Source organism: Lagopus muta, chromosome 14 (assembly GCF_023343835.1).
Source record: "Lagopus muta isolate bLagMut1 chromosome 14, bLagMut1 primary, whole genome shotgun sequence".
Lineage (NCBI taxonomy): Eukaryota > Metazoa > Chordata > Aves > Galliformes > Phasianidae > Lagopus > Lagopus muta.
The window spans coordinates 14764739-14779762 of NC_064446.1; the positions used below are offsets into that span (position 1 = coordinate 14764739).

Consider the following 15024-nt stretch of genomic DNA (forward strand, 5'->3'; position numbering starts at 1 on the left):
GTGCCCAGGGCTATTTTCCAGCACACCCAAACACTTCGCTTTCTAAATAGCCATTAAGAATATGGATGCAATGTTTGCACCATGCAAATTTTTTCTTAAAAAAACCAAAGGCAAAACTGCTTCTAGGGGAACTTTGTCAGAAAAGGTGCTTACCTGCAGGAGTGGTGCCACATAGACGGGTGACATTGCAGCCACCTGGCACTGTGAGACAAAGCAAAGCAATGAGAGTTGCTCTAGGAAGAACCTGGCACCAAAGAGATTTAAAAAATCCAGGTAAAATTGCCTTCAAGAAATTCAGAAAACTCAGCTGAAATCCTGCCTGTAAACACTCAACTGTGAGTCCTGAACCATAAGACAAGGCCAAGGTTTACCAAAAATATGACCAAAGGCATGTTTGCTGGGAACAAGGAATAGGGCATCACTGTGGTTCTTCAGAATTTGTGCTGAAAGCTGCTCTTGCAAGAGACAGTTTTTAACTAAGAGATTTTTCTCGGGTTCCTGATGGCTCAGCAAATTAGTTTACAGTGGAATACAATGGGAGAAGCATTTGGGGAACAATTAGGGAGTCTTAACATGAAAGAAAAAGTCACGGGGTGAAGTCTCTTAACTGTAATTCCTATTTCTATCTCAAAGGGAATTAACAGTTTTATGACTTTGATCTTCTGAAGAAAGAGTTTCTGAACTTTATTGGTCATTTTCCCCTATTTCAGATAGGGATTCGATGAGAGATAAAACACCAGCAATTTAAAAGGGACAGTTCTGCCTGTATTTGTCACCATTTCCCTACTGATCTTCGCAAAAGTTCAATTAGAGAGATTTTATAGCAGCCAATCTGCTACAATTAATGAGTTTTGGTAATTAATGGCTGGCCTGATGTAGCCTTTGAGAACAATCACAACTTTTCTGCAGCAAAGGGTTAAACGATAGCATGGGTGAGACATTCCCACCATTAACCAAAGTTAATAGTCCTTTTGCTGGCAGTTCTCAGGGACTTAACAAACTGTGCTAATTATTATAAAGCATGAATTTTAATAACAGCACTGCGCTGCATTTCTCACGTACATAGGTTCAAAACTAATTAAATGCAACGGGAATACATTAGCCTCTCTACAGACAGGGAATGTCACTGAGTAACACCACCTCACCCATCACCTCCAAAGGAGCAACTCAGTGACTGCTTTCCTCTGCAAACTTAAAGGTCAGGTGAAGTTCTCTTTTCCCAGTTGTGGTGTATTAAGATGCGGACATTTCAAGGGTCTGAGGTTGAAGGTATTTCTATGAGCTTTGTATTTCCTGCAGTTTTCCTTTTGTGACCAATGTGAAAAAGATAATGCTGTTATCCCAACTAATAATCGGTTATTGCGCTTCTCAAATTTATTTCCATGAAGTTAAGGCAATGAAATTAAAACCTATTTGTTTGCTCCACCAAAGAGCAGATGTTCCAGAAGCAATAAGATTTTAGGTTATTAAAATAATCCTTGTCACGGGCTGATAGATTTTCTTTCCCAGTGAATTCAATGAGCTTTTCCAACCACAGCCGGTGCTTTGCAGAGGAGCCTCCGCCCTCTGTGGAGCACTGCTCCATTGCTGCTGCTCTGCCAGAGCTGCTCAGCTTTGGGCAGGAACCTTGCCTCAATTAATGATAATTGCATCAGGCAATGAGAGACAGAGAGCCAAAGGGTCACCAGAGAGAATGAAGAGGTGAAAAGCCAGTATCTACAGAGCTCAGCCATGCTCACAGGTAAACCAAAACAGGCACAGTTGGTTTCCCTTCCAGCAGATGCTGCTGGCTGAGCTTTGCTTTTCCCAGTAAAATTAAATGGAACCTAAACACAGAGAGCTGACGTCCCGTCCTTCTCCAGGATTCTACCACAGATGCAGGAATAACCAGACACAGAAACCTGGCATAGAGGACCATCAATCTTTTTCTTCCTTTTTGGGCAAACATACATTAAAAAAATAAAAAAAAATAAAAAAAAAGCAAACGAGGTGAGAGCAGATGGGGCAGCCCCATCCCTGCCCATTTGCTCCCATTGCATCCCCAGGGATGCTCTCTGTGTGCTGCCATAGGTTCTATTTTAGCACTGAGAAGACCTCTAAACCGAAGAGAACCGGCAGTGTGATCTGTTGAGTCAGACTGCTATTAATGATAAATCAGAAACTATAAAGCTGCTCCTCTTTACCAAGCAGCACACAATTAAACATCAGAGCTCCTCCCCAGCTTGCTGAGGAACACCACGATTGGTTTTCCCTTAATTTTTTGGGGTCGTAGGTGGAAGTGCACCTTCCAGCAGTCGCCAGCAACACAGCCTGGCACTTCCCAAAATACAGTTTAGCTTAGCCTCTCAAATTTATGCCTGCCCTGAGAAAGGTGATGTGCTGCTCTTCCACTTTCCTACCACCAAAAGGTACCCAAGGGCCCAGGAGTTAGCACCGTCTGTGTGAACAATATTGCTGAGCTGACGCTGTAAGCAGCCTTAGCTCACACCAGGAGCAATAATCAACAGCTGACCCTGTGCAATACATTTGCTTTGTATTTGCTCAATTACACAAGCAGGGAGGCATGCACACAGCAAGCCCTGATGGTGCCTGGAGGAGAGGACTTCCTATCTGGGGCAAAGATGCTGTGTTAGAGCAATGGGCTCACAGCTCAAACTTGTTAGAGTTTATGGTTCTCAAACTTGCAGAAGATCACCAACACCATTGGAGATGGAGATTTCGGATCAATTGCTACAAGGTTGGGGGAAAATTTTCACCCTATTTTAGCCTGGTTCTTTGCTCTTATTTTACTGCATTGGAGCACCTTGCCACCCTCTGTGACTAATGCTCGGGACCTTTGCAGTGTCAGGAAGTAGCATCAAGGCCACTTCTCAAACAAACAAGTGGGTTGCAGAATAGGCCACTTGCACTGAATGTGGTCAGAGCAAGAGCAGCCTTGGTCTGTGTGCCTCCCTTCTGTACAGAACAGACATGCAGGTCTGGGGGTCACCCAGGTTTATCGGTTCTTCCAGACTACTTGGGGTCACAAGAAAGAACTTAAAATGCAAAGCAAAAATCAATAATCAGAGAAGAAAGAGAAACCTCACCTGCCCCAGCTGTAATTCACTGAGAGAAGCAGACACTGACAGACCACGCAGAATAGGAGGAGCAGTTTCCAACACCAGAATGTTGTACAAGAAACAATAAAAGTACAGACAGCTCCACCAGTCAGACACCCCACGATGATCTGCAAAGCTTCCCTTCATGATTCTCCTCTCATTCCACACAAATATAAGGGAGAGCAGGGGGATGCCAGGGAAAGATTTCTAGCTTAGGGGTTCACCCCTTTCCCAAAACAGTCCTACCTGACCAAAACTTCCAACACAGCAGCCACAGCTGAACAGGCTGGCAGAAGGGCAGGGTGATTCTTCCCTCCTTGGAATGGTGCTGTGGCCAACCAAGAGGCTCCTTACCACTGGAGAGTAGAGGATTTAGGCAGAGCATTGAAGGAATGCACAGAAGCTCCCATTTCCATTGGATCCACAGACCTTTCTGGATGCTTTTTAGATGCTTCTGTTTCAGCTGGTGAGAACAGACCCCAAGAAATGCCACTTTACAGCTCAGTTTTAAATATGACAAACACGTTCTTAAGAAATAAAAGATTTTCCACACTTGTTTGCACTTGGGCCAATTTTCTCAGGCATTCAGATCTGCTTTTAAGCACCAAAGGCAGCACCCTCTCTTTAGGTGTCTGTTGCTTAGCTGTAAGATCCTACATTGGAAAATACAGTCGTTGGTATTTGATACTTAGGCACACAAAATAAGTGTGCCTAAATTACCCCAGAGCAATTAAAAATATAGATAGATAGATAGACAGATACAGAAGTTATTTCCATTTTCCCTCTCTCTCTTTTTTTTTTTTTTAAGGCTGCTTGTACGTGACATTGGAAAACTACAGCCCATGATTTATGGTTTCTGGTCTGCTAATAGAAACAAACTCCTCCACCACCACTTACTCCTCAGCAGAAGGATCGTAACAGATTGTAAATGGTTGCATTACTGGGAAAGATAATGCTCCTTTCCACTCTCATTTCCCTCGGTTGATTTTTATCGTGGTAGGGGTTGAGTAAGCGTGTAAGAGACAGATCATGCATTATTTACCAGGCTGGAAATAGGGAAAGGCTCCAGCAGTCCACTGCACAACCAAACCCCAAGCACTGGTCGCTCTTTGCGTTTTGCATCCTGCTTGTTTGCAGCTTGGCTGATGGTTGTTAAAGCTAACAGCACGGTCCAAGTCACCAGGAGAGTGTTAGCTGATAGGGCCAAGCACTGAATTGCAAGTGATTTGTGGCAGCCTTGGCTGTGCTATGGCAAAAGTGGACCATGGTGTGGCCAGAACAACCACCGAGTCACCACAGAATCATAAGACGGCTTGGCTTTAGCAACACCTAAATGGTGCTCAGAACGAAGACCTTTCAGGACTCACCCCCATAGTGACACTGACCCAGATCCCAGGGGAGCCAGGAAGCCACAGCACTGAGAGGTTCATTACATTGCTAACTCAGTCACTGCTGGAGGCTCCACGTGTGTCCTTGCAGCACCGTTTCCAGCACGCGTTAGAATCTCACCCAAACAAGTCATTAAATGCTGAAAACCTTCAAGAAAAGTAAAAGGAAACAAGAAAAAATAACAACAAAGCTACCAAGTAACTTAGCATGTAAAAATTACAAGGAACAGGGGACTTTAAATGAGCTTCCAAACTAAGGAAAACAAGGGGAAAGGATCAGCTCTTACTTTTTGCAATTAAAGTGTTATTTATAGCAATTCAGGTTTTTTTTGAGATGAAGCCTGGATACGGAGCTGCCGAAACCACATCTGATTTACTACTCCCAGAGCTTCTCATCCCTTTGTATATCAGACAGGCAGGCAAAAGCAGGAGGAGCTTTTCCCACCCCACAGTCCGCGTGCACTCAGGGCAGCTGTAAAACACCCAGGGATTTATTCCAGCGCTCACACCGTGACCATTAGCAACGGTTCTCAATCCAAAACCATGAACATGAAGCCATGGCACTGAACCATTGTATCCTCAGGGCAGAAAACAAATCCTGAAAGAGCATGAGATAACGTTTCGTAGGAGGAAAAGGGAAAATATTCCAGTTCCATGTGGAACCTGTACGCCAGCAGGAGTGGAAAGAGGGGGTTCAGGCTGTCCCTTCAGCCTTGGGGACAACTCTAGTGGTTAAAAGGAGCGCTCCTCTAATGCAACATTTCTGTGCATCCATCGTGGCATTTTTGAGGAGTTGGCAGAGAAGCCATTTTAATGAGCTTTGGGCTGAAAGACGTGAAACACGAAGACAATCCTTGCTATTTTCAGCACTCAGCCCCCGGCTGCCTCTCTGCTTTTCCTACTGGATTAATAAAACCAATAAAGTAAACAAACAAAGGATGCAAAGTTTGGTTAAGGCCAACCAGAGTTCAGGGAGGAAGAGGGCAGGGTGCTGGGAAGACACGCAGACCTCCAACCACCCAAGCACTGCTCAGTGCTGCTCTGGCTGCAAGGAGACACCGTAGGTAGGACAGGTAGGAGCTGCACCAGCTTTTTTATGGCTCTGTTGATTTTTCCAGCCCCTGTGCTGGCTGCCTGCCTCTCCATGCTGCTCTTTGAACCCATACAGAGTAAATACGGGTAACCACGGCCGCGCTGTGGACAGGGGGAACGGTCCCAGGAGGAGCCACCACAGTGCCCCGTTCTGGGGTTAAAGATGGGGAAATAAACCAGGGCACAGGGAAAAGTCGGCTCCTTTGGCTGTAAAAGGGGGGAAGAAAAAAAAAAAAAAGAAAATAAAACCCAGCAAAAGCCTTGGAGGAACATCGCCCTGCAAATTCACATCTTGACCCAAAGCAAGGAGGCAAAGAGAAGGTACGGGCTGTTCTGGTGATGGGAGCAGGATGGGGAACGGAGCTTTGAGCTGACGGCAGCCTTCAGCCGTGCCACCAGGAGGGCACAAGGGCTCAGCAGGTACTTGGAGCTCAGCAGATAGGAACAGGCTGCACAAGGGCACTGCCTTCTTGCAGAGCCTTCATTCCCTTTGATTTAAATCTGCCTGACGTGGGGATTTCTCCCTCTTTCCTAGCAGAAACATTTATTATGCTAATTGAAATGTTTAACCTCCCTGGACAGCCGGCTGCAATAGTTCATCATAAGCAGCTTTCACGTTTGCTTGGATGGGTACCCCGGGGATGGAGAGAACGCGTCGGGTGCTTCCTGCCGTCGATTTCCCCTGCACTCCTCTCTCCCCTGCCCTTCTGTACCCCTTCCTCGCCGCTGCCCCAAGTTAGGGCGAGTTAAAAGGAAGCATTAACCGCGCTTATCTGATGCGACGGGGTGAGCGCAGGCTGGCGAGCAGCCAGCAGCTAATAGCGGCATAAAGGCAGTTTGATGGAAAAAAATTAACATGCTAATTGTCAGGCTGGAGAGGGTGCCGGGGCCCGTGTGAAAGAAAGAAAAAAAGAAACGAAAAGGCATTCTCTGCGCTAGAGAGATCAATTTTAACAATAGAGATTTGAGAGAGGGGGGGGGGGGGAAAGAAGGAAAAAAAAAAGGTTTTGATGCCGTCGCCTTCTTTTCGTCCCATTCTCTGCTGCCCTCCCCCAGCTCCAAACCTCTCCCCGCAGCCTGGGGCTCACACTGGGGTTGCTCGGAGGATCTCTCGCCGCTCAGCACGGTGCCCCCGGCAGACACATCGCGCTCCCTCCCTTCCCGGCAGAGTGACGCTGCGGAGGAGCTCCGGCAGAAGGAAAAGTCCCGTTTGGCACCATCCTGCCCAGTCCCGCTCCGCAGCGCGGCTGAGGTGAGGGCAGAGGGGAGGTTTCCAAAGATGCTCTCTCCCCTCTGATTTACAGGGAGGAATTTTGCTGTTTCTATTTTTTTAAAAAAACAAAGGGACGTTGGAGAGATTTTTTTTTCCTTTTCATTTGGTTTGTTGTGTTTTGTTTCTTTTCTGCTCTCTCTCTCTTTTTTTTTTTTTTTTTTCCCTCAAAGCGAAAAGAAATGCTTGGAAAGCAGCAAGCCCAGCCTTGGAACGGGAGCTACACAGCGCATTGATAACCGGGATTAAGAAACTCAACTCATGCACCGGGATTCCGGCAGCGGGCAGGATCCCAGGGGAGAACACAGCGAACCCAGCGGGATGCCAACGCTTCAACCGCCTCTATCCGCGGATCCCGTTTAACCCAGGCTCCATTCCAGTGGGGAAAAGCACCCGGAGAGCCGCCGTGCCCTCCCCTGGACGGCATCGAGGGCTCCAACAGCCCAGACCCGGTCCGAGGGCTGCGCACTCCATGCGCCCGCAGGCGGGAGCGGCACCGAGGTACCCGCGCCGGTTGTGATTTATGTCTTGTGGATGAATGCTGTAAATATGAGCCACGGAGATTTAAGAGCAAATCCCCTCGCACGGCTTGGGGAGTAATTTGGTTTTACTTTTAGGCAAAATGTGGCTCGCTGTCAGGATTTTACAAGCGGGAATATTCTTCCTTCCCTATGCCAAACAGTGACTGTGTGTGCTCTCGTTCTTTACTTCGACCGTGGAGGAAATTTAAGCAAGAACATGTATAGTGAATTGCTAAACTCAACCAGTGCCACCGAAGCTCACCTCATCCTTCAGACCAACACTCCCTACCTGGGCAGCACGCAGCGACCCGTCAGCTCCTCCGCCTTCTACATGTCGACAGCCAGGGTGCTAAAAGAAGGCGAGATCAACAAGCCCGACCTGGTGACTTACATCATCCTCTTTTTCTTTCTGCTCTTGACTGTGACACTCATCGTGCTCTTCATTAACTGCCAGCTGAAAAATTCTTTTTTTGCTACTCTTCCTTACGACAGATCCCTCCGGGAAGCGAGGAGCCCGTGGAGGACACAGGCTGTGTGACACGAGGAGGAAAACAGCGTCTTCCAGCAGCAGCAGGGAGCAGCAGCGTTGTGCAGCACAGCTTTCTCGTCCGCATGGCAGCGGGTGGCTTCGACCCTCCTTAAAATAATAGGCTGCGCCGCGGGGAAAGGTTGCTGAAAGAGACGCCGTATGCAATGGGAATAGCTGTAAATAAAAGGCTGTGCGACGAACTGGAGAGACCACGCTTTGGCAAATTGATCGGAGCAAAAAGGAAATTGCCCCCCGATTCCAGATTAAGCGCTATATGTATGCAAATGTCATCACCGACCCATTCAGTGCCCATAGAAGGACATTTGCATTAACAGCAATCTCTGATTTGTGCATCTGGTGCAGCTTGCTACCCATGTTTATGAAATCACAGCACTGAATGTAAAACACAGCGTATTTACCTAACGGCTCCACTCTGAGGACCAGAGTTTACTTTCCAGACCCGTTTCTCTCCACTGCTGCTGAATCGCTCGGTAATGCAATGGGAGCCATGCCTGGCAGGAGAAAACCAGAAACGGTGGTTTAGGTTTTGAGTGGGATGCTGCTGGGGGTGGTGGTGGTGTTTTATTGCATCTTCAGTCGGGTTTCAAGTCACTGCCAGCTATGGGAACCACTGAATACCTGAGTAATTCGTTTTCAACTTCCTTAAGTTGCAAAGGAAATTTCTCGCCAAGGCATGAAACCAAAATAATCAGGATGGAGAGAAGGAAGAAGAGAAAATAAACATCATTAATCGTATGTAAACTAATGAAAGGGGAGAGCAGAGCGCTCCGAGCTCCGTACAAGCAGCAGATAACTTTGGAGAGCCACTGTGTTACAGCAGGAGCTGCTCCATGGCAGCACTGCCACTCCTTGCTGTCACCATAAGGCCGGCAGTCAGGAGCATGCTTCATCAAAAGGGCAGCAGCATGATTGATTCACCACTCATTAACGGTAACATACACTGGTTTAGATTAATTAGCAATCCGGTTTTGTTCTAGAAGCTGTACTCCTGCTTCACCTTTGCTGACATGCTATTTAAATAGATGACAGTTTTTAGGAAATTTGCAGTTAGAGTGCCATAATTATAGACCATACAGCACAAACCCCAGAACAGTATTCATGTTCCCACAGCGGGCAAAGGGCTCTTTTCTGGTTGTTTCCTCAGCCGCAGTGTCTCCACGCACAGCTGAATCGCAGACGGCCAGAAACACACCCTTAAAACCAACTTCTACTCCCACTTTTGCACGTGGACCTCCAAGCAAAGGAGAGGAGGTCGTGCAGTGCCAGAACTGCGGCCCTCAATGCGTCCTTATCACACGGAGTGCAGCAGAAGTGCTGTGTGTACACAGGCACGTAAAGGACTCCATCCAAATGAGGAGATGCTACGGTGCAGTGACACACAAGCACGTGGGACAGAGACATGAACATACCTGGGCCCTGACAGCGAGCTTTTATACAAAGAAGTTGCACAGTTGATATACTTCCAAGTCACTGCCTTGGTTACCATCTTTTGTTACACTCAAAAAAGTGAAGCCTACCACAGAGCAGCCCGAAATGCTTTATTCCTTGACAGGTGGCCAATTTTTATCTCATCCGAACCAAATTTCACTGGTGTAATTCCAAACAATTATTCTAATGCAGAAATAAAGAATAAATTCAAGTGTGTATATCTCAGCCCATTTTGAATAAATTGAGTTTTTATCAAATCAGCCATTTCTCATTTATTTTTAAGTAATGACAGCTTGTTTTCATCTATCAGCCATAACGAGCTTGGTCTAAAAATTCCTGCTGGCAAAGCCCTCAGAACCTGATAGAACACACGTTGCATTGCACCATACTGTACATTTTCCTTTATTAAAATGCTCTAGAGTAACCCTGGAATAACCATATTTTCCCCCCACAGCATGATACTTGGAGCAATGCTCCCAAAGGAATGACATCAACTGCAGAAGAAAGCTCCATCAATGCTATTCTAAGCTATACATGAAATAGATGCAAAGAAAACATCTCTGCTTAAAAGGAGCTTATAAACAGGAGCAGACTGATTTTTTACAGGGTCTGCTAGCGACAGGGCATGGGGAATGGCTTTAAAGTAACAGAGGGTTTGATATTGCAAGGAAATACTTCACTCAGAGGACACTGAGGCACTGGCGCTGCTGCCAGAGCTGTGCTGCACCGTCCCTGGAGGTGCCCACTGTCATGGATGGGCCCTGGGCAGCCTGAGCTGGGGACAGCCAGCACTGTGTGGGCTGGGGCTGTGAGGTCCCTTCCAACACAACCATTCTGTGGTTCTGATTGTTATTAATTACCCTGTTGGTCTCCCTAGACACCAATGTTCTTAGCCCAAAAGGACCCATCCTTTTTCTTGCTTTTCCTAGGTGCGAATGGATTGGGGTGGGCACTTCTATGGACATTCATCCTCTTGCTTTTCCCTTTCCCCTATGCAAAAACAAGGAGTTGAGCATGTTCTACACTTCCATCACTGCTGACAGCTGGGAAGCACTCACTGACAGGACTCACAAGGCTGTCATTAAAGTAAACAATGCAACAAGCAAAAAAGAAACACAAAATCTAAGTACCTCACTTCTATTAAGGATGCCTCAGGTTGGTGCTGCATGGTAAAGCAAACTGCAGGGCTGGATTGCATGACCACACTCTCCTAATTGGTGTCAAGCCACGAGAGTCCCACCAATTTGTTACAGTACTTGCGCTAATGAGTTTGAGTCTAGTAGCGTCTTCGAGAGAAATGAAGAGCTCTCATCCCAGGACATCACTTGAAGACAGGAATCACCACCACAGGGCTCCTCAACTCAGCTTTCATTAGGAAAGATGAAGCTTTTCATTGGGAGGAGAAAAGGAGGGAGGCTGGGGACTGGCACAAAGCCATGAGCGAATGCCAAGAACAGTGAGAATTTAATAGTTGCTTTGCAGTTACACCCCTATCTACTAAGGCATTTCTTTTCCTTGCTTTCCAAGCTTATAAAGAGGGATTCCAACAAAGAGTTGGGCAGAGCACAATCTTGATTTCCCAGCCTATTCCACAAGGTACTTGAAACATTTAAAACATCAGCAGAGATCAGACTGAAAAGAGAAAGATATCTCACATTGGGCATTTGGTTGTAGGCGTTTGCTCTCTTCCTCTCCTTAACTCAAGATCCTGAGCTTATACCACGTACTTCAGATATAAGCAGATAAGTTTGCTTTACATCTGCTAATCCTAACAGAAAGTCTCTTAAGCAGGAGGTTACACTTGTATTTTTCCAAGTTTTTTCCTTCCCTCTCCCTCTTTACCTCCCAGCAATGCCCCATCCCAACACACAGGGCAGAGCCCAGCATTATGGCACAGCCATGGACACAATCTGTTCCCTTCTGACCTTCCAGGACTGCAACACCAATCTCTTACAGAACACTTCAGATTCTCTATGTGGTTTTTACAGAAAAGGGTCTATTTTGTCTTGCATTATCCCTACAACTTCTCCATTCCAGCTTAAGTCTAACTCACTCCTACAGCTCGAGGCTTCTGAGAGGCTGGTACGTTTGCTGAGAGCCAACTCTGGGTCTAAGAGGCTTCAGAAAATGAGATTTCACAGGAATGACTGTATTACACAGCGTTTCTTATTTAGACCTAGAAATAACCACGTTGTTTACAACAGGAGAGGTACAACTTCAAAAAGAGAATGGAAAAAGTCTATAAAGAAGAAAACTCCTGTTCTTAGAATAACAGAGCTGTCAGGTTTGTTATTTTGTTGTCTCCCACCCCCCCCAACCCAAATGTTTTATGGGGGGAAAAAGAGGAGGAGACGCCATTTATCCTCTCCATCTGTAAAGATACCAATCTGCTACTAAATATCACTGCCAACACTGGAGTGTAACCTGCCTCCTCTTAGTAAAGGCAAGGGGCTACAGAGGGGCAGAACAAAGAATGGCTGCCTGCAAGGACCACTGCAATCTAAACCAGCTGCTGTATGAGACTTCTTATGTTGCCAGCACACAGTAAGGGACCCACAGAATTTTTATGACACCATCACTGCACAAGCAGCCCCCTGCCCTAGAGCTGCTCAGAGCACTCCTTGAGCAGTGGCTTTGTCCTACCAAACCCACCTCCGACCTCAAGCAGGAGGCAGATGGACACCTGGTAGTCCATGGGCTGCCTTCTGCTTCGCTGCCTCCAGCAAAGCACCTCTGAAAATCCTTCTGACAGCAGCCAGGCAACACAAGGAGTCCAAGAATTAAATACAGACTGACAGACCAGCGATAAACCAGCCCTACAGACACCCGCTTTGTCCCATTAGCAGCCTTTCCATCATACACATCCATAGTAACACAGCAGCTAGCACATCAGAATGTTCTGAATAAATAAGAATACTGTGCCTCTCACTTTGTTTTGTTTTGTTTTTAAATGGAACCACCTTCATTTCTTGAGTTCCATGGAATATTTCTAGTGGCTTACAGCTCCTTCCAGAGACATCCATGCACAGCTGCTCACTGCAGTTCGCCCAGCCATGCACTGCATCAGGTATAAGCACCTCACCACAAATCAGGACACGGGGCAGTTGTGCTGCTGGCTTCTGGCCATCTGTCAACAGAGCACAAGTTTAAGACAGCAGCGAAGGGATTAAAAACAGCAAAAATAAGCATGCTGCCTGACATACTCTGTGGACTCTGGATTTCCTGCCTCCTGATTTTTGGAAGGAATATTCCGCTTTCACCTGGATCCCCATTGCCCTCCAACAGCATTTACCAGCCAACGAATCTGCAGCCTCCAACGTACCTTGAGAAGCAGAGAACAGCAGAACTAATAGGATAGCAATCCAGACCTTCCCTTGTGCTTGCCCTCAGAGCTAAAAAAAAAAATAAAAAATAAAGTATGTTGTTTACAGAAGTATTTTTACAGCACGTTTGAACATAGGGCCCTATAAGGCAGTTAACGAGAATGTATTCAAAGAAGAATTTGATGCAAACTGCCTGGAAGTTGTAAAATGCTGAAGCGTGTCTCACATGGGTATTTTATGTTGGTGCACAGGCCAAGTTTTCTTTTAAGGCCTGCTCCCTCTTTTAATACAAAAGCACTACTAGAACTCAATCAGCTGAAGGCTGCCTTCTTACCAGGCACCATGAGAGTAGCTCCTCTGCACTGCACTCTGGAGGTCTCTCTGGATACTTAGTTTAAAAGGAAAATATGACTAAATACAGAAACATAGGACAGAAAAAAAAACAGGCTGCATGTTTCAGTCCACCTGCAAAAACTAGGTATGCCATACTCAAGGCACGATATGCCATTGCCCCCAGTGTATCAGCAATTCCACCACGTGGGTTTTCTGCGGGGAAGTGTCCTACACTGCGTGGACAGGTATGCTGTTGTCTTTACGTGGCAAGAGCACAACACATAAAAGGAGGAAAAGGGGAAATGCTGTTTTTGAAAGCCTAAAGGGCACTAGTTGTGACGTGCAGGAACTGGAAAGCCACAAGAAAGGATGCCTGATTGAAGTACCTGGAAGCAGAAACAAGACATCAGCGCTCCACGTGGATTTCAGTAGTTGATGCAATGGCCTCACGCCCTTTAGGGAGCAATTGTTTTCCAAGTTTCAGATTTCTGTTGTTCCCACAGCACACTGGGAGGTCTAGGGGCAGATGCAAGGCAGATGGCACAAACCTTGCCCCTCCTCTCCACAGCTCAAGCAGGCTGCGTTTATCAGTCCGGATAAGCTACTCCTCTGTTTCCTACTGCATGTGCCAGCAGCTGGAGTGAAAATCCACAGCACTGAGCTACAGACAACCATCTCTGCCCCTCCTGTATGATAAAAACGCACAGGATGACATTTCTTTGCTTAGAAGTTTATACTGCAGCTATCCAAAACTTGAGGGGAATGATTGTGTTGAATGTTATCAACACAAAGTGCTAATGCTGGCTGAATTGCAGAGCACCCATCAGCACAAACTCCTCCTGCCAATACTAATCGAGCAGTAAGATGATGCAGTACCTAAAAGCATGTACACACAGCTGAGTGGCTGGCAATTTACAGGTACTTTGGGACTTGTTACAAATGCCTTAGTGCGCACAGAAGACAGCTGGCTCTGCATCGCAAGTCAGAAGATTAACAGTGTTTAAGAATTCAGGATTGGAGCCAGCGTCATCATTGTGCGGTCCAAGTTTTTTTTTCCATACTACAGTATCTGGAGAACACAGTAGATACACAAAGCAGAGCTTTCTAACAACGGCAGGTGGAATAAACTAGCACTGATTCTGCTCTAACTTGCCCCACTCCATCACGCAATCATTGTCACAAACACACACACACACCTTTCCCCTCCACAGCTCACATCACCAGTGAAGGGCAGAATTCAGTGATACAAGTATGTCATTGAAGTGGTGAGCTCCCTAAACAAACTTCATTGATTCCACGTTACTTGGCTTCCGTATAAAACTTCAGAGATGTTCTTTATGACCCACGTCCCGCCAGATGGATCAGCAGCAGCACTAACACACCTGGAACACCTGCAGCAAAAGTAGTTGCTTTGCAACAGTTCTAGGCAAGCAGAATTTCTTGGGAAGATGTCAGGGAATGGATGGTGCTTGGATCACCAGGGCAGAGCACTCCAGGCAAGGCAGGCACATTTCTCTTGGCCCAGCATACGACACCCAGCACCTTATTGCTTTGTTATTGCTTTAAAAGCCAGGTAGATATTTGCATTTGTCTCTGCATACAGTGAACAGAAGGAGCCTCTGACTCATTTATAACACACAATGCAAACTGGTGGCTACACGAGCTGGGATTTGCCCAAAGCTTTTCTGCTTCTAAAATAAAAAAATATTAACACCCCCCCCCCCCCCCCCCCCCCAATCCTCCACACCAAAACAGAGCAAAGAGCAATTCCATGGTTGTTTCAGCTAGCTACTCTCAGAGATGTAACCATTCACTGCACATCTGCAGGAAAAAAACTGCTAGAGAGCTACAAGAACTCAGCATAAACCAACACTTGTAAATAAGTACTTCAGCACATAATGAGGTAGAGAAGAAGAAAATCAGAAAAAAATCTGTTGGTTTTTTTTTGTATGTTTATTGAAATACGAGCAGCAGAATGCAAAAAAAAAAAATCTTTAAAAACATAACATAGCAAAACCTAG

The 15024-nt window shown here is 46.3% G+C and overlaps 1 protein-coding gene across 1 annotated transcript; it reads left to right on the top strand.

Annotated features, from left to right (window-relative positions):
• Positions 1 to 7094: 7094 nt before the first annotated feature.
• Positions 7095 to 9595, top strand: SMIM32 (small integral membrane protein 32). Its single transcript, XM_048960803.1, has 2 exons — positions 7095 to 7349; positions 7531 to 9595. Exon 2 carries the CDS (start codon positions 7587 to 7589, stop codon positions 7905 to 7907), a length of 321 nt encoding a protein of 106 aa, XP_048816760.1. The 5' UTR covers positions 7095 to 7349; positions 7531 to 7586; the 3' UTR covers positions 7908 to 9595.
• Positions 9596 to 15024: the final 5429 nt, after the last annotated feature.